The 25,705-nt window shown below is 38.5% G+C and overlaps 1 protein-coding gene across 1 annotated transcript in view; it reads left to right on the forward strand.

Annotated features, from left to right (window-relative positions):
* LOC126183530 (solute carrier family 12 member 9) overlaps window positions 1-25,705 on the forward strand; it is a 138,218-nt gene that overhangs the window by 22,533 nt on the left and 89,980 nt on the right. The window contains exons 4-5 of the mRNA XM_049925598.1: window positions 3,673-3,869; window positions 11,999-12,209. Coding sequence (XP_049781555.1) covers window positions 3,673-3,869; window positions 11,999-12,209 — 408 coding nt within the window. The remainder of the gene's footprint in view (window positions 1-3,672; window positions 3,870-11,998; window positions 12,210-25,705) is intronic.

Below are 25,705 nucleotides of genomic sequence, written 5' to 3' on the forward strand. Positions count from 1 at the left end.
TGTTATGACAACACTTGCTGACCTGCTGAACTTTCTTTTTAGAGCAGTAAGCCACCAACAGTTTGAACCTGAAATACAATCATACCAGCAAGTGTAGACCTGCATGACCGATGCGAGGTGATGTGAGCCAGTGGAACAAACAAAGAAAATATTTTTCCCAACTGAGGTGTTAACATATGGCTTCATAATTATTATTTTGGCAAGAGGAGGTGCTGATGTTTGTGCTCATGGTGTGTGAATCACTGTATGCCATATTTTAATGAAGTGCATCTTTTATTCATACAAGAGGGCAGAATCAGACTTAAGTGGGAAGTTGTCCTCTGTTGAACTGATGACAACCCCAAACTTTTAAGCTGGAGGCTGTGGTGTGTTTGTAGGCCAGTGATCAGTCATCTTTTTGTGGTATTGTTTCTTATGTTTCTACATTCTATCAGTTTTTATTGCGCGAGTCAGAACTGAGTCATCATATTATTCTAATGGTTCATCTATCTGCCACATTATAGTGGTGTGCCTTTTTAATTCTATAAAATTTCCACCAGGACTAAATTATGGTATTTACCAAAAACCATGCATTTTTCTATGTATGGGGTGGGATACATACATAAAAGAAAGCCACAGGTTTTAGGAATATATTTGAAATTAGCTCCAGTGGGATTTCTTTTAACCACAGGCCTGTCCAAATACATTTTTTAGTGTGGACAATAAAGACCTTGCTGTTGTGTATGCAAACATACGCTGCCACCACCACCACCTTCACCACCACCACATTGTATTCTTAAACTCCTCAGTTTTCCTTGAAATCCAAATCACACATCTTAATACCAATGTTGTTGATTTGGCTCTTCGGCTGCACGTTCAGGAGTGTAACAGCAGATGAATTTCCAATTGACTTTAAATCAACTGTTTACATAGTATTAATTCATCAGAAGGCAGAAAATAGTGCAACAAGCCAGTAAATTAAACCAAGAGCTTTAAATAATAGAAGCAGTAAAAGTAACAACACACCTTATAGCTGAGGTACCGAGTCATCGGTCAGGACTACCCATCACCACATCTAAACCACATGTGTTCATATAAATCTGTTCTGCCAACATCTCTGATGAACAAAGTAACAGAACAAAACATGAATACAATTATGAGAGTCATACATAGGTGATTGGAAACACTGTAGTGACTAGCAGTGAAGATAAATCCTTAGCAAATATATGAGGGCTATCAAGAAAGTAACCTCTGCGAAGATATAAATAAAATACTATTACAGTTAAAGGTAATTTCTTTAAAATATTTTAAAACTACTTCTTTCTATTACTTATCTATATAATCACTATGATATTTAAGCATGTATCATCTCTCTTAATGAGATGACAAATTCCCTCTGCATGGATTTCTGCTGCCTGGGATTGCAGGTAGCCCATGACGGTGTCCTGAACTTCTTCAGTTTGCTGTTAAGCAGTAACTGATTGCCACTTGTGAAATTAGATCATCATATTCCAAAGAGCTGTTGTTTGATGAAAGCTTCAAAAATGGTTGCTTAACAAGACTCACTGGATACTGCACATGCAACTAGCTGTATTTGAACAAGGGAATGTTTTCATGGACATGGTAGAATGTATCAGAAGTGTTTTTCATTCTCATGTGGTACTGTCTGTCTGAAGTATGTGTACACCACATATAGATGGTAACTTTGTTGAATAAGTTGTGCAAATTGACAGTAAAGAATAGGTGGTCCATCCTGTTGCAGTTTGAATGCATGTCTTGCAACAGTTTCACTGTGATGACAAAAACCAGAGACTGTGATCAGACAGTGGCAGAACTCTCCAAATGGTAATAATCATTCTTTTTGAATTGCAAGATTATAGGAGACTGGTAGAGTATAAGCAAATATAGCACTACTGGACCAAGTTATTAAAAATAACTATAAGAGATAGAACACACAATATGGTGGATTACTGGTCGTTTCAGCATAACATTTCCAGATAGCTGTAAAGTGTGTGCCAGACTGGTACCTAAACATAAGTCCCTGCTGACAGCAATCCAGACACTAGTTTTTTGTCCCACCAAAAATCACTCTTTTAGTGCCTATTTCCTTGCTTAAAATAATTTATTAACAGCAAAACATGTTGGAAGTGTTGTGTGGCAATGGAATGAGTCAGTATATACTTGGGTTGCAATACTATAGCTTGAATGTGGCCAACTACTCCATCTTCTTGTGGAAATTAGGCTATTGCTGTATCTGTACTTTGCAATAAGATGCTTGAATGAAATCTTGTATGTTATGTGGTACGTTCTTACTCCACAGTCAAAGAATACTTCTGTACTGTTGTTCTCTAATTACATCTGAAAGGCTTAAGTGATGTCTCAGAATGAGATTGTTTTGTGGTTAGGATACTACTTTCAATTTTGACAGAAGCAGACTTTGTATCCCTGCTTTGCCACTCTGATTTTGATTTCCTATAGATATCTTCTAGTTGAATGCCAAGATAGTACAGTGCTTCACAGCTTCCTTCAACTGAGTTCATAACCCCTCTCTAATGACCATGACAGTACTCAAACCTGTCTTTAGCAGTTTTATGATAGAACTTGTACCTTTCTTGAGCAGTTTTATGAAGGATGTATTTGACTGTGGCATAAGTATGGATGCACAGAATTTGTATCAGAACATAACTGATACTCCATATTGGATTTACACTCTGCAGCAGAATGTGTGCTGATTTGAAACTTCCTGGCAGATTAAAACTTTGTGCTGGACCAGGACTCAAACCTGGGACCTGTGTCTTTCACATGCAAGTGCTCTCATCTGCCTGTCACATGAGGATCATACACAGGACCATACTAAAATATTTCCATAACAACTCTGAATGCTGAAGCTCAGAATTAAGCCCTTGTCTTCTAGAAATTAATTATGCTACTATAAATTTCAAATAATTGGTAAACTTGTTGACCCCATTTTTGATTATAAGTTGAACTAGTTACTTTTCATGAGAAACTTGAAAGTGGAAAAAAAACCTCAACAGTGTTTCAGTATGTTATCATATATTTGCATCTGGTGATGAAGAACAGCTTTTTTATAACTCAGGCTTGATTAGAGATGTGCGATGTATGGGTTCCAAAGACTTACATGTCTGAAAAACTCTTGGTGCAATTAGCCATGAAGAAACTGTACTGTATATTGTTGCTCTGAGAACTAGTCTTGTGTTCAAAACTTGTGCTGAGGTCAGTGCATTTCATTTTGTTAATATGGCAGCTTCTTGTAGTGTGACACGTCTCAACCAGTTTCTCTCTTCTCTACATACCTTCATCTACTTTACATGCTCTTTGGAATGAGTTTTTCATCAAAACAGGTCTCTTAAAACTGTGACACCCACATTAAATTTAATCATATGTAGTATCATCATATTGTATTCTTAGGATACAGTAATAAAATATAATGATAAAAAAAAATGCACTCAGTGCAATTACTGACTAAATTTGTAAGTCGTCATTGTGATAAACTTCAGACTGGGAATTTACTTTAGGTGCAAAGGAGACAAAGTATTCAAGGTAAGATGTCTCTGTGTGTAACAAATGGAACATTATTGTGCTGTTAGTGACAAGGTAAGAGTGTGATCTTAATATGTTCATTATGTATGTACTCTGTGTATACAAAAACCATGGTAATTTATGTTTTGGCAGGATATCTGGTGCACGATGTGCTTCCAGATGGTCGCTGGTGGAGGTTTTTGTACTGCTCTGGTCTTAATGTCCTCAACTTGCTGGTGTGCTTGGTTGGAGCAAGCATGTTTGCAAAGACAAGTGTCCTAGTGTTTGGCGTTGTTTGCATTTGCCTGATTTCAGTGATTGTCAGCTTCCTGTCTGTTGGACCTATGCAGGTAAATACTTTCTCTGTAAATTCCTAAATCTACTAACTTATAATTAAAGTATAAAAATATTTTATGTTTACAGGTGTTCTCCTTTCTTTGCAGTTGAAATAATAATTGATCATAGTTTTTTACTCTTTCATTTACATATTTTTATATGATTGTGAAATGCTTTGCTCTAACTCACTCCTGTCATTTGACAAGCCTAGCCCATCACACTGCCATGAGGCTGTTGTATTGTTGGAAGTATGCAGTTATAGCACTGTGTGTAGATCAAAGTAGAGTGATCATAGGACTACAAATGGTTCTTGGATGCTCTGCAGAACACACTGCATTTCTTTCTCAGCTCATGAAAAAACTTCTTGGCAGTATCACTTTTGTCATAAGGAGAAAGTTGCAAATCTTATAAGCGATGTTTGAAATAGCAATACTCAATTTAGTGATAATTTATATGATGGTAGCTATTTTTCTCCAAAAGTCTGAGAGAATGATCATGAGACTAGTAATGGAAATTGTGAAACAGATATGACAGTATACGTATTTTCTGCCTATATTGTGCACTATAAACTCACAGGTCAGAAAAAGAAAACATTCACAGACTATAAGATAAACATCACAGAGCAGTTATTACAATAAGTACAGATTCTTGGAATGTCTAACAAGAGATTGACAGACATTAACCTCCATTTCTTTCATTCCTTTGAATTTACAAAGAAAAGACTGAGCCCATTTTTTGATAAACAATTTGGCAGTGAAAAAGAAGAACTGAGTAAAAATGCATAGTGTGCTGCAACAGAGGGAAATGAAATGAAACTGTTTTGCAATGTAAAAATTAAAATTAATAAAAATAGTGTCCCTCTGCATTTCCAGAATGTTTAGAAATCTATCACAGCTAAGTATCATTCTAAACCTACTTAGACAGAACTCTAAGAATACTTAACGTTTCTGCACTTTTGTCAGCTGAATGTCCATTTAAATCCAACTCCTAGGGTACCTGCACCACATTTAAAACGGATATGAATTGATTAAAAAACTGGAAAGCACATTGCTGAATTAGTAGTATGCTATATCCTGTGTTTGCTTTCTGTAAGTAATGTTAGTGTAATTTATTACATTGTAGAAAAATGTAATGTTTAATGTAAAAAAAATAATGTGCAGTGTGTGTGTGTGTGTGTGTGTGTGTGTGTGTGTGTGGTCAGAAACAGTTTGAAAAAGCTTGCAAGGTTGTTGAAAGGTAATTGGTGCTGAGAAATAATTGTTAGGAAAAAATTCGGTACATTGTGCAGTTTCCAAGTTCATTAGGATTTAAGTTAGCCAATCAGGACAGCCAGCGATGGTGTCATCAAATGTATTCTTTGTTCTTTTTCATAAAATTGAACAAGCAGTGATACAAAATGTGGACATGGGTTGATAATAAGGACTGAACATGAGCCAAAGATTGAGCAGTCCCGTACACTAACATCCATGGTATGAGAACAGGATCTGTGCGTTCAATTGCCTGATTGACTAACTTCATGCTAATTAACTCCAAAATAGTGCAGTGCATCAATTTTTTTCTTAACAATTATTTCTCAGCACAGTCCACCCTGCAACACCTTTACTATCTTTTTAGACCGCTGCTGACCACCCTGTATATATAAATAGTCTCATACTCAGGGAATGAGCACCAGCACTTTTGGCAAGATTATAGTGGAGGTGGTTTGCTGTTGCCTTTCTCCAACCTGTTATGAAGTGTCAAGTATGTATCAGTATTGCGTGGATGACTGTGACGAGTGCTTGTACAGTGTAGAGTTTGATTTGTGTTGATATGGATGAAGGGGAGGGTGAGGATAGAACTCAGTGCCGGCCTACGTCTCTCAAAAAGTTCAAAGGGCGCTGCGGAGCCTAACATCCCCATCCAATGGATGTGAACACGGTATCACGTGCCCTCACTTCATGAGGCACTGTGGAAAGGTCTGGAATTTAATCCAGGACATTGGTGCAAGGACTAGTGATCAGAAACTTTGCCACCTCCTCTCCTCCCCTTGACAACCAAATATTGGCAGTGAAAATTTCATCCAATACCAGGATTCGAACTGGCTTACTCCAGAGTCGAGTGTCACTGCAAAGGCCTGCGTTAGTGACCTTGGCACAGTATTGAAAATGGTGTGTTGTTGGTTAGTAGGTAAGTAACAAGTTAGGTTCATGTTCAGTCCTGGTCAACATTGTATAGATAAACCTGTGAGAAGTTAATAATTTTGTAATGCTGAATAAACCACTTATTCTCAGAGGCTCTGAAAGTGATAATTCACAGATGTTTACATCTGCATACTAAGAGACATTGTAAGTAATGTATGTGGGGGAAGGTGGGAGAGTAAAAGAGTAAATGAGCTAGGCTGACCTTGTCTCTGCCTCATGTGGTCACCATATTGCCCTTTTTGATATGCTTGCACCAAGGCCCTCTGTTTTATAACTTGCCCAGCTTTTCATCCATGTCTGTTATTATTATTGTTGTCTCTGTCACAGACCTTGAATACCACCGCACTGAAACAGAGGAGTATATCTTCCACTTGTACCTCCTTAGGTATGAAGGGAAGATTGGTTGATATTGAGCCATTTTCAAATAGTGCAAATGATATATTGATAGAACGAAAGTTCGATATGTTGATAGATTGATAGAAGGGTAGATCAGTAGGTCAAAAGACAGATACGTAGGTAGATCAATAGATCGATTGACCTATCGATCAATTGTTCTATCGACATAAGGATACGATGATCGATCGACCAATAGCTATACCGATCGATCGGTTGATAGACCAATCTACGCATCGATCAAAAGATATATAGACCGAACGATATATCCACAGATCAACAGGTCAGTCAATCGATAGGTAGATCGAATGGAAGACCGATCAGTCGATACATCAGTATACACGTACACCGATATATCGATATTGATACCACGACATATCCATATATAAACATAAATTAATTGATTGATATATAAATTGGCACACTGATTAATTGATAGATTGGTCTATTACTGACCAATAGAGTTATCAACTTAACAATATGTCGACATATCAATATATCGATAAATCGGTATATGGATATATTGATCAGGGGTGTGTGGATGTATCGATACATAGGTATATTGGTATCTATAAATCTATTGATCAGTCTATATACAAGGTTATTACAAATGATTGAAGCGATTTCACAGCTCTACAATAACTTTATTATTTGAGATATTTTCACAATGCTTTGCACACACATACAAAAACTCAAAAAGTTTTTTTAGGCATTCACAAATGTTCGATATGTGCCCCTTTAGTAATTCGGCAGACATCAAGCCGATAATAAAGTTCCTCCCACACTCGGCGCAGCATGTCCCCATCAATGAGTTCGAAAGCATCTTTGATGCGAGCTCGCAGTTCTGGCACGTTTATTGGTAGAGGAGGTTTAAACACTGAATCTTTCACATAACCCCACAGAATAGAAATCGCATGGGGTTAAGTCGGGAGAGCGTGGAGGTCATGACATGAATTGCTGATCATGATCTCCACCACGACCGATCCATCGGTTTTCCAATCTCCTGTTTAAGAAATGCCGAACATCATGATGGAAGTGCGGTGGAGCACCATCCTGTTGAAAGATGAAGTCGGCGCTGTTGGTCTCCAGTTGTGGCATGAGCCAATTTTCCAGCATGTCCAGATACACGTGTTCAACCGTTTCTTCGCTCACTGCAGGCCGACCCGTTGATTTCCCCTTACAGAGGCATCCAGAAGCTTTAAACTGCGCATACAATCGCAGAAAGGAGTTAGCAGTTGGTGGATCTTTGTTGAACTTCGTCCTGAAGTGTCGTTGCACTGTTATGACTGACTGATGTGAGTGCATTTCAAGCATGACATACGCTTTCTCGGCTCCTGTCACCATTTTGTCTCACTGCGCTCTCGAGCGCTCTGGCGGCAGAAACCTGAAGTGCGGCTTGAGCCGAACAAAACTTTATGAGTTTTTCTACGTATCTTTAGTGTGTCATGACTATACGTCAATGAATGGAGCTACAGTGAATTTATGAAATCGCTTCAATCATTTGTAATAGCCCTGTACATATCGACGGCGATTGACCGATAGACCATCGATCTATAAACCGATATACGGACTTGTCAATTTATCGATATATTGATCTACAGGTTTCTTGATCTACCGGCGCAGCAATCAGTCGATATATCGATCTAACTACGTATTGGTCTCCAAACGTATCGATCAACCGATCTAACGGTCTGTTGTGTGCACTATTTGAAAATGGCTCAGTATCAACCAATCTTCCCTTCATACCTGAGGGGGAATACAAGTGGAAGATATACTCATCTGTTTCTGTGTGGTTGATTTCAAGGTCTGTGACAAAGACAATAATAATAATAATAATAATAATAATAATAATAATAAAAGATATGGATGAAAAACTGGGCAAGTTATAAAACAGAGGGCATTAGTGCACGCATATCAAAAAGGTCAATAAGGTGATGACATCACCTATTCAGTGTGTGTATCATTTGTGTTCGAATTGTTGTGTAAATTGTTTCTATTTTGGTAACTGAAAAATGGCATGGTGGGATAAATCCATTGGCATATTTTTTATCGTTTATCTGTATGGAATTATTTATTTATTTATTTATGTAAGCAAAGTGAATTTTTGTTTATTTTTAGGGAAATGGTACGACATTACAAACAAAAAACAACAAAGCGCAATCAAAATGATATTCGCCGAGCAGTTGCTGCAATGCTAATAGGAATGATTTTACGAGCTGTTCCTTGTGATTTTTACATTCCGAGATAAACACTGCTGTTGCTCTGCTGTGCAATGAAATCATCTGTTTTCAATTGCAATTTACGTTCATTTAACTTTCATATATATATATATATATATATATATATATATATATATATATATATATATATATAGCAGTACTTTACTTCACAGTGCACACTGTCTTTCCTCTCTAGCATGTGTTCATGAACTGGTGCACTCATATTCCAGCATAATTTCAGCATGAATTTTTTAGAAGAAGGTGTCGAAACTTTTTTATTTGCAAGAGATGGTATATTGTTGCCATTCTGTGAATTGTCTTTTGGATTGTTGATCATGACAATGAACACAGATGTCCTTTCCATTGTACTAGGTACGGGAAATTTTCTGCCTTATGTGTCATAATGCAGTGAACTTGCTTAATACAAGACAGACTTGAAATTTGTTTCATTACTCATCTGCTTAGCATTCAGTGAAATAATGGTACATTGTGGACAATGCAGGGGGTAGGGTTAGATCTTATGTTCATTGCCTTAGCAACAGAGACCATTGAAATCATGCTTCTTTACATGATCTGTAATTTTCATGTTATGGCGACCTATGAATTAGCTGAAAGCCAATCGTAATAAGTTAATGTTTGGCTTTCTTCAAAACACTATATCCCATAGTTAATTTTCCTATCACTCAGATAGTTTCCACTATACCACCAGATTATTTTTCTGTAACCTCTCCCCTTTTTTACTTTCTCAAATGACAGAAACTTTAATCAAATGCTGCTCTGCTACAATGTAAATTTGCAGTGACATATATGTTTCTTTTTGTTTCAGTTTGTTCTTTGTTAGGTGCTTGTGCATATGTTGAACAGTTTGTTTTTGGCTTATAAATGCATTTTGCAGTATAGAAGTCCAAATAAAGTATTTGAAATCCTGTTAAATATTGTAGTTTGTTGTTTTGCTTATGGAACTATGTCTATAATCATAATATTTGTTCAATGTAGCATATTCTGTTTATTGCTACATGTTTCATGTTTATGGTGAGGATGTTGTTAAATATATATATTATAGTGGTGTTCTGTTAGTGGTGATATGGCAAAGTTAAGATTTAGGACTTGTGGCACCAGTGTGCACTTTGATGAGTTGTTTCAACGCTGTGCCCAACAATGCTTTAGGGGTAATGTTTAGTGAATTGATAAGTGGCTAGAAATACCATCAGTGATGGTTAGCATAGCGTACATTGAGCTGGGACTGATCCACGATCTTTGTAGTTGTTATATGTGAATTTATGAACAAAAATGCAGATAAGCAGCATTATAATGATATAAAATTTTCAATGAGCTTTGATTAGTAAATAGGTGCATTGTGAAAGGGATGGTACTGGATTATCTGACCATCAGGCACAAGTCTTAGTACAAGATAGTATTAAAACACAAACAAAGAGATTACAGACATGCAAGAAATTCAGAATCCCATCCTACTTCCAGTATAATCATTCACACAACTAATAAAGTGCAGTCTTTGTGAAGAGGTGTACAGTGCACATACTGTGATTGATAAGTATAATGTGTTTCTACTCAGATTTATCATGTTTTGTGAAGGATTCTTCCTATTGATCTAAACACCTGATGATTGTGTTATTGATGGGTAGTCTGTGTAGATTACAAAAGTTTTCAGTGTGATATGCAGCACCTTGTTACAGACAATACAGTCATGTTCTAAGAAATGTTATGAAAGAAGTTAAACTGATTGGACGTAACAATCAAATTTGTATAGCATGTAGATGTCATGAGTTCAATGTCATTACAGCAGAGAAAAGGGTTAGCTATCAAATCACCGAAATGAGGACGCTAAAAATGTCAATTAAGTTAAACAAAAATTGAAAATCTTCTGTGGTAATTTCTTGTTCATTGCATATAAAATGAATCAATTGCACTCACATGATCTAGTATGTAGATTTCTATGGATGAAGATGGATCTGTAGTGGACAAATAGTAAAGGAAGCAAGCAACTGTTAAATCACTAAAGTGTAAGGACTTCTATAAATTTGATGGGATATGAAATAGGATATTAAAAGTTTGAGGTACATATGTCACAAGAAAAGGCGTGGTGAGGGGGAGTAGATAAAATGAACAAAGACACACAATTATCTTATTAGTTACGTGCTACAATTTTTTTGAAAAGGCAATTTACAATAGAGTACATATTTATTTCGGGAAGCATAACTTTTTAACAGACCCACATTTCAGCATTGGGAATGGGTCTTATGCCAAGACATGTTACTACTTTTTAGATGAAACATTTGAAGATTTTGATTAAAAAATGTGCCCATTGGGTACCCAAATGTGATTTTACAGAGGCTTTTGTTTGACTGGGCTACAATATATTGCTGAATGAATTACAATAATATGGAAATAAGGGAAACTAATATAATTCAGGAAGTAGAAAGCTGGTTTACATTTTACAGAACAGAAAGTGAGTTTGTGTCTGAATGGGGCACAGTAACTTCTGTTATTCACGGATTTCCACGTGTGAACCACTTACTTTTCTAACACACATTAATGACTTACCACTGAATGTACCAGATAGGACCACAACTTTTCTAGTTGCAAATGATATAAACACATTGTTACACAGATGAACCAGGAACTGAATAATACCATAAAATTATCTATCGAAATTAATCAGTTCTTAATCTACAACTTGTAAACTAAGTGAATGCAAACAATAAAACTTGATACACTTTTCTCACAGGCAATTTTATTAGGTGTGACATTCTACTCACTTATTGGTAACAATACTAGTGAAATGAAGACCATTTACATTTTTTGGGTCCTCTCATGGAAGGCACACAGTCATGAAACCCAGCAAAAAGTTAAATGATTCTATGTATACATATTATCGGAATGTTGTCGACCATCAATACGTATGATGCCTGTAATATGTTAGGACAATTGTAACAGGTGTATTCTCTATTCACTGTTTGTACACCTCAATTTACGTTTTATAGAAATTGTTCTAAAGATAACTTTTTTCATTAAATGTATTCAGTCATTAGTTACTAAATGTAGTGTGTTCTGTGATCATGTGCCACTGACAGAGATTTTATGCAATAAAAAAGTACAATAACAAAAACAAATAAAAATAGATTTCAGCTTGGAGCTCCTGGAGGTTTGGTAAGCCGCCTATTTTAGTTTATGTATTTTCACGTCACTCTCCAAGTCTAAATTAATTAAATAAAAATGAATACTGTATGTGAATATTGAAGAGTTAAAAAGGAGGTATTTTGAAATGTTTTATAACAACAGTGTCAAAAGATGCTTATTTGCTTCATTTTCCTCTGTCTTTTTTTTCCGTAGATTCCATTTCCTGAGGCCAATCATCTTGTCAAGAATGCATCAGAACGAATTGGAATGTACACAGGCTTGTCAGCAAGTGTCCTCCATGAAAACGTGTTTGAAAATTATGGTAAAGATTATACAAGAGAAGGGGAAATAGTGACCTTTGCATCATTGTTTGGTGTGCTTTTCAGTGGTGTAACTGGAATAATGGCAGGAGCAAATATGTCAGGTAAATACCTTGCATGTTAGAGAGAGAGAGAGAGAGAGAGAGAGAGAGAGAGAGAGAGAGAGAGAGTGTGTGAGTGTGAGTGTGTGTGTGTGTCTTCATTCCAGGAAGAGTTGGACAACATTTTAATTCCTCCTGCATACAAATTGTTTCTTAAATTACATTGGTGGGAACATCACAGAAATTCAAGCTCATGTGGAAGCTTACCAACAATCACAACAATCATTCTCGCCTGTTATTTGTGAATGAATAGCAAAAGAGGGGGGGGGGTGGTAGTTATATCCAAAGTACCCTTTGCCACATGCCATAAATGGACTTGAAGAGCTTAGCTTTAGATATAAATGTATTATGCTCCTTTGAAACCAGATTTCAAAATGTTTTTCGTCTTTACTGAAACACGTTTTGTATTTATCGTGTAGCTGAGCAACAGTTTTGTGCATGTATTGGTGAACAATTATTGTGTTTGTATCTAAGATATTTAATATACCTTGAACTTGTCTTACAAATTGAGAAGTGTATGTAACAAATGCATCCTGGTGAGACTTAAGTTAAATCACAGATTTTGATGGTCTCTCATGGCTTGTCAGAAATAGACCAAATCAGGTCCTGTTTGTTAAAGATAAATATAGAGAAAATCAAGTATGACTTGACAATGTAAATAAGCATCTCATAGAAGGCCTCAGATTGGATTGTTTCACAAATGAATCTCACATCCTTAAGTGTACTGAAAGAGAAGGCACATGTGTTTAAATAAAGCTGAACAATCTCAGCAGCAAGGATGCTGTGTTCAGCATGGAATAATGCAGCCCATTTATGGGCAATTCCGTGTCTATTCAACACTGAAAAGTAACATTTTCAACCTGACCATCTCAGATTTCTTTCAAATTTGGTGCATCCAGTGATCCAAGTAAGAGATAGAAAACTACCAATGTGCAGAGGTATGTGTAAATTGTGAAGAAAGTTACAGGTCTGCAAAGTTTGGAAATTGTGTGAAATTTGCATGCTTCTTTTCAACATAAACGACTGTAATTCTAGTTTTAATGCAGATACAAGAATGTAACTTGTATCATTGAAAAACTGATGAATAGAGATTTACATGATTTACATTGATATGCAACATGGTGGGTTTCTCAGAATTTTCGTATTCGAGGTCACTGACCTTAATGTTTGTCCTCGAATATCTCAAAACACCCTACCTTCAGTTTTTCTGGGAAACAAACCCCTACTGTATTGCTCCAATATGCTACTATAAACATGGTAAATATAAAGATGGCACACCAAAGGCATTGTGCAAAAAAATTTATTTTGCCAGCCTCAGTGCACTATAAAAATTCAGAAGGTAGCACATTAATATGAAATACTAGTTATTAAAAAATACAATTCTTAAGTAATGTTGTACAAGAACATGGTTTATATCATTGCAGATGTATTATGAACCATTTACTGTGTAGCTTCAATGAAAGGCAGAAGACTCCAATAAAATTGTTAGTGCCGCTAGAGCTCTGCAGGGAGAATATATGTCATTCCAGTGGGTATCACTGCATCCAGTTGTGTGAGATGTCACAAAAATGTCTGGTATGGCAGGAAACAAAAATGATGGAGGTGGTACACGAGGACACAAAAAGCTGACCTGTATTTCATTTGTTTCTTCATAAGTTTATAAGAAATGTGCAACCCACCAGTGATTGTCATACATATAGAAAACAAATCCATGTATGTTGTCTGTTAACAGAAGCAGTGTATGTTTTATTATATCTTTGTTAATAGGTATTACACAATGAAGCTTGTGGGTACCTAGAATTGTACTTGCATTCTTGAAATGTTTCTTCAACTTGGCTATGTCTCAATTGTGATAGGAAGCCAATGTATAGTCGAAGACATATGAAAGAATATTGTCTTTGCATCACTGAAATAACTGTCATGGTGTCAAAATACACATCCACCTGAAAAGTGACAAACGCGCTTTGGAGTTGGAAAGTGATATTTTAAGAAACTGATGAAATTGTACTGGAAGGCATGCAAACACATTGTATCATGCTGAAGACAGTAAGATATTTTGATATATTAAACTTGGTGTATTTCATTAGTATGTGTGTCTCTGTAGTAAGCTACAAACAGGTGAACTGTAACCTGTGAATTATTCCAGTGAAATTCCTGTACTTCATCCAGTGTGGTGAAGGAGCAGTTCTCTGCAGAATCACAAACAATAGTATATTCATTTACTTTGTGTTCTTCTTTAATAATTTTAAAGGTCTGTGACTTCTGTTGGATGGTACATGTGTGTGGTAAGACTGGTTGTAAACTTGATGCGAAAACCTTCATTGAAATTGTTGACTGATTTTGTTATAGTCTCGAAGTACCCTGCCTGTGGTTAACAAACACTTGTATGTAATTTCGTCTATCCAAACTTCACAGACCTATAACTTTCTTCTCAGTTGTTATATACCTCTGCAAACTTGTAGTTTTCCATCTCTTATCTGGATCATTGAATGCAACAAATTTGAAAGAAATCTGAAAGGATTGGGTTGAGTGCTGCGTTGAATTGACATGCAGTTACCCTTGCACTGAATCTTACAGTATATGAACTTTACACTTTTGCATTCTATGTATTTTTTAATTTTCAACTCGGTGATTCTATTTGGATTTTAGTCAGTTTGCTAGAAAACTATGCTGAAATATTTGTATATGCGACAAATATATATAATTTCATTCCAAATTTGAAAAGGATTTGGTTGTAATTGTCTTATTTGTGCAAATCGATAGTGATTTCTGATTGATAATTTTATTATTACTTAATTTAATATTTTTGGTATGTATGGGAAGCAGGTACTAACATATGATAAAATTCAACAAAAACTGGGATATGTTTGGCAGAAAAGTGAATTAACGTCTTGTGTAACAGTTGACTGTAATAGTAAAATCAACCCTAAATGTGAAATAACAAGAAACTGCTGAGTGGAGTGTAACAGGAAACTGATTAGTGAAGTGATGCGATAAAAGGCCTCAGTGGTAAAACCACTGCAGCTGGACGAGTTCAGTTCTCACCCTAACCGCCCTAATTTAGGTTTTCTGTAATTACTCTAATTAATTTCAGGTGGCTTTCAATATAATGATAGTTAAAGAGTTCAAGACTATAAATTACCTGACACCATGGCCGAGGTCACTAATACATGCTTGGTCAGTGGCACTCGACTTGGAGGGTAGTTGGTTCGAATCCTGGTGGTGGAAAAATTTTCATAACCAGTATTTAGCTGGCAATGGTAGAGGTGGTGGTTTAATGTTCCTGAACACCAGACCTTACACCATTGTCTTTGTTTAAATATCAAACCTGTCCATATTGTCTCATGAAGCAAGAACGCCTGAGACTATTTATGGTGATCTGTCTGTCTGGATGGGGTGATTAAGCTTGGTGACCTCCTTGGGGCTATTCTTGAGGAGTAAGCTATGAGCTGCCACAGGGTTTTACCTTCTCCTTTCCATCATCATAATCATCACAAACAATACAATCCACGCATGCCCCCCCCCCCCCCCGCCCCCCCCCCAACACACAAATACAATGTAGTATTACAAATAATGTGTAAAGCAATGTAATGGAGCTTTTGGTAAACATATAAACAAAAAACAAATAAGACTAAACTATTTTGTGATGAGAATTCGCCAGCAACTGAAGTCTGCACTGTTGAAATTCACTTGCACAGGTGGACTTGCAGTAAACTCTGTGGTCTCCCCCACACTCCAAAAAATGTCATAGAAAAGTGTACATCACTAGCTGCATGTCCATTCCTACAGGCAGACATAGCACAGTAATAGAATATTTCACAAATTGTCAAATGCCCACAATTTTCTCAGAAGGAAGGATGCAAAGCAAAGAACAAAATTTTTTTTAAAAAAGGGAAAGGCTATCTTTCTGCACTTTACTGGTCTTGAGTGATAATTCTGAGGAAAGTACTGATTACTTCATGGTATTTGTGCTTCGCTGTATAAGTGAGTGAGCACTCTTGTGCAGTTACTCGTTTGATGAGATAAGTCAACGCCATGTGCATTGTGTGTTTTGATCGACCAACTATTTACAAGACTGTCTTAGATGCTGAGACTGACCATAATATGAATGTTGAATTTGCTAAGGTTATTGATGTTTTACACACCGAGTGGGTTCGCACAGTGGATTCGCATTCCTGAGGATGATGGTTCAAACCTGCGTCCAGCCATCCTGATTTAGGTTTCCTATGATTTTCCTAGATTGCTCAAGGCAGATGCTGTTGGTCCCTTAAAAAGGGCATGGCCACTTCCCTTCTCTGTCCTTATCTAATCCAAGCTTGTGCTGTCTCTAATGACCTCATTGTTGATGGGGTGTTAAACAGTAATCTCCTCCTACTCAAGGTTGTATTTGGTCCTTCTGTGTCTCATGGTGGACGTATTTATTTTGCTTTAACTAATGTTGATGTTGGAGTTAGCCAAGCATGGCTGATCGTTGCTGTTGTTCAGATTGATTATTCATTTCATTAATTGACAATGAACCTGTAGAATTTTCCCCCACGTAACCTTATCACATGCAGGATATTTATGCTAACTCACGCTTATGCTTCTGTGAGAACTGGCATGACTTAAGTGTTGATATCTACTCCTGCAAATAACTCAATTTCTGTTGTAGCATCTTCAGCTTGACAGAAAGATAAAGGGATAGGTAAAATAAAACCTCACTGGTAAGAAGGATCCCGTTTTACCACCTAATGTAAACAGAATTTGGCTACACTCCAAGGGTGTAACATTTACAAGAAATACATTCTAGTTTATGAAATGCTTCTATGCTGTGAGGTTATGCCCTCCAAGGACATGAGGGTAAGGGGAATGTAAAGGAAGAGTAAACATCTTGGTAGATTATGCCTACTCCTCCTTTCCTCACACCCTCAGCACCAATAGTTGTTGTAACAGTGCAACTGCATCAGAAGATAACTGTATGTTAGCCTGTCTTCCATGTCATGAACAAAGTGACCCAGGTGTTGTCACTAATCTCATCATACTGATGTCTTCCATTCCTTTTCTCATCTGTGGAGATGTTAATACACACATTGCAGCTCTTTCTGCGGAGGTAATGCCATGCCATAATACAAAAAAATTGCCAGAGTGAAGTATTTTATTAAGACTGCCACTGCACGGAAGATAACGGAAAAGGCCAGTCACACTATTGTTAAAGAGAGGATTTGCCACACACGACGAAGATTGGATGCCATTTCAGAAGAATTGTTCCATCTGCATCTGAAGATTGCAGCACATCTGTCTACTGTATCATGGGACTGGATTGATGGAGTAACCTCCGACAAATCTGAGTTGGTACACAAGGATGCAAGTTCTCGGCAGATGTCAAAATTTGATCGTCTGGTGCCACAACAGTTGTCGTCACAGGGGATTACTGCACGACGTTCCATTGTTAACCTCACAGACAAGAATTAGGATGACGCGACGCTGTGGGTATTAAGTAAGGGTTTGAATTTTGCACTTACACCTAGAGCACCACCTTTGATAAGTTTTGTGAGTGGTGTTGAAGAAGTCGTACGACGCCTTCCTATGGAAACTGCAGAGGAAGTAAGGAGGGAAACTTGCCGTGCTCTTCTGAAGGCTCCTCCTCAACACAGTAACATTACCTCCGCAGAAAGGGCTGCACTGCGAAATCTCCGAGAAGATCCGGGCGTTGTGCTACTGAAGGCTGATAAAGGCAATTTAACTGTACTGTTACCTCGCAATTTGTATGTGGATAAGATGTATGGTCTCCTAAATGATTCTGCCTACAGGAAGATTGATAACGATCCTACAGGACGTGTGCAACGGAAGACATCTACACTCCTGGATTCTTCCTCATTGCCTCCAGAGACGATCAAGCGCTTAAGACCTCATGGCAGCGTATCTCCAAGACTGTATGGCCTTCCGAAGGTACATAAATACGGACTACCCTTATGTCCAATAGTTAGTAATATTGGGGCCCCCACTTAAAATTTAGCCAAACATCTTGCATCCTTGCTGAGGCCATTTGTGGGCAAATGTCCACATCACATACGTAACTCGGCCGATTTTGTCAACAGACTGGGGGCTCTCCTCCTAAGTACTTCTGATCTTTTAGTTAGTTTTGACGTGGTGTCTCTTTTTACAAAGGTACCTCTTGCAGACTCCTCGGCACTAATTGGCACTAAGTTTCAGGTGGGAATCACTGCTTTGTTTCGTCACACTCTCTCCTCAACATATTTTATGTTCAACCAAGAATATTTTGAACAGATTGACAGCGTCGCCATGTGTAGTCCCTTGTCTCTCTTGGTGGCCAACCTTTTTATGGAGGATTTTGAGGAGAGAGCACTTGAATCAGCAGCCCTCAAACCAACTGTTTTTTGGAGGTACGTGGATGACACTTTCGTAGTGTGGCCTCATGGAGAAGAGAAATTATTGGATTTTTTAGATCACCTTAAATCCATTCATGAGGACATTCAGTTTACCATGGAATCAGAGAAAAATGGTTGCCTCCCTTTCTAGGCAACGGAAGTTAGACAGAAGAGTGATGGCTCTCTGGGGCATTCGGTTTATTGTAAGCCCACACATACTGATTTGTATTTAAATTCGTCCAGCTGTCATCACCCATCGCAAACAATGAGTGTACTTAAAACACTTGTACACAGAGCTCATGTAGTGTCAGATGCAGATAGTTTGCCTGAAGAGCTAGCCCATCTGAAGAGGGTTTTCAAAGAGAATGGATATTCTACCCGGCAAATTAGCAAGGCACTTGCAATTAAGCCAAAGAAACAGGGAGTGGAGAAAGAAGAGAGCACGCCTACTAAATCTTTAGCTTTTTTCCCCTTTGTTGGCAACATTTCCTTCAAAATTGCAAGAATCCTCCACGGTTTCGAAGTGAAAGTAATTTTCCGTCCACCATCGAAGATTTCCAACCTGCTGGGACCGGTGAAAGATGATCTGGTTTTGCGGAAGACGGGAATTTATACCTTGTCAGTGTGGCATGTCATATATAGGACAAACATTGTGAACAGTAGAAGAACGTTGCACTGAACATCAGCACTGTACTCGCCTTTTGCAACCTAGCAAGTCTGCAATTGCTGAGCACTGCATTTCCACTTGACACTCAATGGAGTATGACAAGACAACAATTTTGGCCACAACAACATCCTTTTGGGACTCCATCATAAAAGAATCAGTGGAAATTCACATGACGGATAATCTTATCAACCGTGACAATGGCTACCAGCTAGATAATGCGTGGAACCCCGTAATCTCTAAGATCTGCTCCAGACGAAGACGTCAGAGTACTCCAATGGCCGCGGCAATTGACAACGCCGAAGACAGCGGAGTTCTGCAGTTCCACTAGTGAGGGCACTGCTGACGGGCGGTGTGGTTCGTCTCTCCATATGATTTTGACACATGCGCGGAATACTCGCTGCATGCTATACATTACGGAATGGAGGGCGTCTTCGTCAGTCTTCGATGGCTCACCTGAGGATGGCTGGCAGTTGTCCAGTCGAAATATCGTGGACTGAAGCTAACGATGACCGGCTGCAAGCCCGAAATCTTTTTGAATATTCAGTTCGGCGGGAAAATTTTATATTTTGTTACGTTGTTATTGCACACATTTCTCAGTGGGAAACTTCAACAATTTTCAATCCAATGAGGAATTCTCAGTTGGGATTCGCACAGCAGAATGAGCAGTATGTAAATGTAAACTTTTTTGGTGTATACTCCTGATGAAATCTTCAGAGGCTTCCATCCAGGTGGTTGCACTGAAATTCTGCAGTGTTTTGATGAGTGTCACTCTCATCATCTTCTTGCAAAGTTTCATCATTGCACGGGCATCCCGTACATTCACCTGAGTGGCGGCCGTCCCTTCTGTTCCAAACATGGTACCGAAACAGGACATTATTAGCAGTGTGACGAAGCAATACGTGGCCTGCCAGTGGAAAAGGTGGTGGAAATTAGGTGGGAAATGTGCAGTATCATTGACAAATCCTGACTACCAAAACAAATAAGATAACAGCAGAACAAAGAGCACCAAGGGTGCTAAGATGAAAACACAATAGTCCTGGCTGCTGACTTAGGAAGTGGGACAGTTCTATTGTTTCCTAATGACTACCACCAGAAAATAAGCACTCTTATACAAGATTCAGTCTACAAGTAGCTGAAGAAGGACCCAACACCACAGATGACAAGAAAAACAATAACTTTGCTTCATGAGGCAACGCTGATGAAAGAATACGTGGACTAACTGTATCCAAAGGCTCCAACATCTCCACACTTGTATAGGCTGCATAACATTCATAAAGAAGGTGTACCATTAATTCCTTTAGCGAACACTATTAATGCTGACATATGTGGAGTGGTCAGGTATCTAGCCTCACTTCTGAAACCCATAGTGGGACACAGCAGTCAACATGTGAAGAACTCGGACGATTTTGTGGCCTTACTGAAAGAGGTATGGGTGCAAGACAATGATCTGCTTGTGAAATTTGACATAATGTCTCTTTTTCAGGTGAGAAACACTTCAAGATGACTTGGTACTCTTAGATCATTTTGAGCTCCGAACAGAGAAGCTGTCTGAACTTGTACTCACCACAGCCTACTTCAAATGTGGTGGGGAATTCTATGAACAAGTTAATGAAGTACCCATAGTCTCACCACTTGCCCAAGTATTGCCAGTCTTTCTATGGAGTATTTTGAGGAGATGGCACTAAAAACTGTACAGCTCAAACCTGAACACATCTTCCACTAGGTAGATGACATCTTCGTTGTGTGGGAACATGGCAGAGGGGCCCTGAATGTGTTTCTTATCACATGAACAGCATCCGTCAAAAAATTCATTTCATGGTGGAGCTGGAACAGAAAGGATGGCTTCTATTTTTGGGCAATCCAATAATAAGATAAACAGATGGTACCTAGGACAGTCTACAGAAAGAAGACCCACACAGATGTGTATGCTCATACAATGATGTGTCATTGTCATCCAACACAACAGTGCACTGTTTTAATGACTCAAGTACATAGGGCTTGTGCCATTTGTGACAAAGAAAGCCTACCAGATGAATTTCTACACCTTGGAGATGCATCAGATTTTATTCCATTGGGAAGCAGTTGTGCCCAGTAGTTGAATTTACATCAAGTAGTAAAGGGCATGCATGTTACTTTGTTGTTGTTGTTGTTGTTGTGGTCTTCAGTCCTGAGACTGGTTTGATGCAGCTCTCCATGCTACTCTATCCTGTGCAAGCTTCTTCATCTCCCAGTACCTACTGCAACCTACATCCTTCTGAATCTGCTTAGTGTATTGATCTCTTGGTCTCCCTCTACGATTTTTACCCTCCACGCTGCCCTCCAATGCTAAATTTGTGATCCCTCGATGCCTCAGAACATGTCCTACCAACCGATCCCTTCTTCTAGTCAAGTTGTGCCACAAACTTCTCTTCTCCCCAATCCTATTCAATACCTCCTCATTTGTTACGTGATCTACCCACCTTATCTTCAGCATTCTTCTGTAGCACCACATTTCGAAAGCTTCTATTCTCTTCTTGTCCAAACTAGTTATCGTCCATGTCTCACTTCCATACATGGCTACACTCCATACAAATACTTTCAGAAACGACTTCCTGACACCTAAATCTATATTCGACGTTAACAAATTTCTCTTCTTGAGAAACGCTTTCCTTGCCATTGCCAGTCTACATTTTATATCCTCTCTACTTCGACCATCATCGGTTATTTTACTCCCTAAATAGCAAAACTCCTTTACTACTTTAAGTGTCTCATTTCCTAATCTAATTCCCTCAGCATCACCCGACTTAATTTGACTACATTCCATTATCCTCGTTTTGCTTTTGTTGATGTTCATCTTATATCCTCCTTTCAAGACACAGTCCATTCCGTTCAACTGCTCTTCCAAGTCCTTTGCTGTCTCTGACAGAATTACAATGTCATCGGCGAACCTCAAAGTTTTTACTTCTTCTCCATGAATTTTAATACCTACTCCGAATTTTTCTTTTGTTTCCTTTACTGCTTGCTCAATATACAGATTGAATAACATCGGGGAGAGGCTACAACCCTGTCTCACTCCTTTCCCAACCACTGCTTCCCTTTCATGTCCCTCGACTCTTATAACTGCCATCTGGTTTCTGTACAAATTGTAAATAGCCTTTCGCTCCCTGTATTTTACCCCTGCTACCTTCAGAATTTGAAAAAGAGTATTCCAGTCAACATTGTCAAAAGCTTTCTCTAAGTCTACAAATGCTAGAAACGTAGGTTTGCCTTTTCTTAATCTTTCTTCCAAGATAAGTCGTAAGGTCAGTATTGCCTCACGTGTTCCAACATTTCTACGGAATCCAAACTGATCTTCCCCGAGGTCAGCTTCTACCAGTTTTTCCATTCGTCTGTAAAGAATTCGCGTCTCATACATCGTGCTCACCAGATGGTAGAGTTTTGTCATGACTGGCTCTCCTGAGGCCATCAGTAGTTCTAATGGAATGTTGTCTACTCCCGGGGCCTTGTTTTGACTCAGGTCTTTCAGTGCTCTGTCAAACTCTTCACGCAGTATCTTATCTCCCATTTCATCTTCATCTACATCGTCTTCCATTTCCATAATATTGTCCTCAAGTACATCACCCTTGTATAAACCCTCTATATACTCCTTCCACCTTTCTGCTTTCCCTTCTTTGCTTAGAACTGGGTTGCCATCTGAGCTCTTGATATTCATACAAGTGGTTCTCTTCTCTCCAAAGGTCTCTTTAATTTTCCTGTAGGCAGTATCTATCTTACCCCTAGTGAGACAAGCCTCTACATCCTTACATTTGTCCTCTAGCCATCCCTGCTTAGCCATTTTGCACTTTCTGTCGATTTCATTTTTGAGACGTTTGTATTCCGTTTTGCCTGCTTCATTTACTGCATTTTTATATTTTCTCCTTTCATCAATTAAATTCAATATTTCTTCTGTTACCCATGGATTTCTATTAGCCCGTGTCTTTTTACCTACTTTATTGTAACTGATTCTATATGTCTTTTAACACTGAAGATGGGTGCACAGTGGCCAAAATCTGGATATGCCATAAAAATTGTTTGGGACTGACTGCTGTACCCTTACCTTGTGACCTTAGAGATGTGTTTCACCAAAATGGGTACATCAATGCACAGATTAGACAGTCACTGAAGAAAATGACTGATCCAGACATCTGCAATGAAGAGGTACAGGAAGAGAAAGAGAAACTCACCTTTATCCCTTACATTGGGAATTGCCAGATTCCTTGGAAAGCACATCAAGGCTTTCTTTTGACCACCATGAGAAACAAAAGATATGTTTGGCTCGGTAAAGGACAAAATACAACTGCAAATGTGTTGCATATACAGTATTCGTTGCGAGTATGGCCACCAGTATATTGAGCAAAGACAGCACTGCATCTCTCAAAACTGCACTGAATGCATTAGATGCATGTATGTCTAGGGCATAAAAAAAAAAAAATTCAACAGTGGCAGAACACAGACTCAATGAGGCACATGTATTAAAATTTGAGAAAACAAATGTGTTGTGCTAAGCTAGTGGCTTTTGTAACAGTAATTGAAATAAGTGTCCATGACAATCTCGTCAACACAAAGAAGGATTATCAGCGAAGCTTGGCCTAGAACCCTGCAGTGGCAGCTATATGCCAAGAATGCACCCAGCAGTTGATGCTTTGGTACTCTGGGCAAGACTGAATGCACCCAGAATTGAAAATTGAACGGTGGTCCACACTCCCCACTACAGGTCGCCAGACCCTGTGTGTGTGTGTGTGTGTGTGTGTGTGTGTGTGTGTGTGTGTGTGTGTGTGTGAGAGAGAGAGAGAGAGAGAGAGAGAGAGAGAGAGAGAGAGAGAGAGAGAGAGAGAGGCCTACAGTAGATGAGAGTATTTCGATGCAGCTGCCCGGCTGAAAGCCCAAGAAGATTTTATCAGAATGAGAAGTGCCAAAAAGTAAGGTGCTCAGATGGCTGCTCATTGAAGCTAACAGGACACAACTTGCTATGTTTTGAACCCAGATGCAGTTGTCAATATTGGATGCATGACACAGCCAGTGCAATCAACCATGCCTCTATAGCGTCCATGATAAAACTGTTCAGGAGAGATTAGAAGGCAGCGTGTTCTTGCTGCAATGGTGTTGCTCAGCAATTAGGGGCATGAGGGTGACTGTGGAAATTAAAATATTGACAAATGATTGCAAAACTTAATGTCATGAGGGATAAAAGCTTTGTACTGTAAAAGATCAAGAAAAATTGTGGCAGGAATATTTGAATGCACTGAAATATTTTGCATAATGTAGATGGTTTTGCAGAGAAACAGGAGGATTTATGGGAGAGATCATAGGCTTGCTGTTAATAATCTTGATCTTGGAGGATTCTTGCAATTTTGAAGGAAATGTTGCCAACAAAGGGGAAAAAAGCTAAAGATTTAGTAGGCGTGCTCTCTTCTTTCTCCACTCCCTGTTTCTTTGGCTTAATTGCAAGTGCCTTGCTAATTTGCCGGGTAGAATATCCATTATCTTTGAAAACCCTCTTCAGATGGGCTAGCTCTTCAGGCAAACCACAGCTGAATTCACACTAATGTTAATGAAAATCACCTCAGCTATATTATTATACATTTACAGTGTTGCAGTAAATGTGGAATAATACAGCTAAGGTGATGTCATTAATCATCAAAATCTTGCCATTAGTGCTATGGTGAGGAATGGGAGGGATTCTCCATACCAGCAAGAGAGACTTTACATGGACTGTATTAGAACACTTTGTCAGAATCACTGTTACCTATACTCGGGATTTAACCTTCTGCCACTGCGAAATGAACACCAAAAGGAGCAGCTGGAAATTCAGTTCTACAAATGAAAAACTCGTTAAAACTAGATTTTTCATAGGGTGGAAGCTGGATTTGGCCTTGTTTTCAGAACAAGGAATGCACCAGGTCATGAAAACATCCTGTACATAATGTTGGAACACCTCACAAAATACTAAAATCTCCTGTAATCTATTTAAATTCTTGTATGGAGGCAGGACAATTCATTGACTTGTGGAAAGAAGTTCTTTCAGTTCTCCTTTTTAGGAGCAGGAGGTACTGCACCTGCTCAAGTAGCTATCATAATGCTGTCCTCACCAGCTGTGTGGAGAAAAAACATTGGCGTGAGTGGTAAACTTCTCATTTGTGTGAATTTTACAATGCAGGCAGCTTCATAGTCTTTTTTAGTGTGCATTCAGGAGATATCATTCCACCACTGATAAACTGACACAGCTGGAGGTGATTTACAACAAGCTTTCCTGTTCAGCCTTGAGCTAATTTTAGAGTAAGGGGCACAATTTTACATTTTAGGAAGAAATGTTCTCCGTGTTTGACAAGCCACGTACATGCCTCCTGATGAGTTGTGGAAAATAATGAGCACCTCAGGGAGCTCAGCATTGGTTGGGTTTGGATTTGACACCCAGATTTTTTGAGCAGGGGATTAGTGAGCACTAC

The sequence above is a fragment of the Schistocerca cancellata genome, chromosome 4, assembly GCF_023864275.1.
Source record: "Schistocerca cancellata isolate TAMUIC-IGC-003103 chromosome 4, iqSchCanc2.1, whole genome shotgun sequence".
Lineage (NCBI taxonomy): Eukaryota > Metazoa > Arthropoda > Insecta > Orthoptera > Acrididae > Schistocerca > Schistocerca cancellata.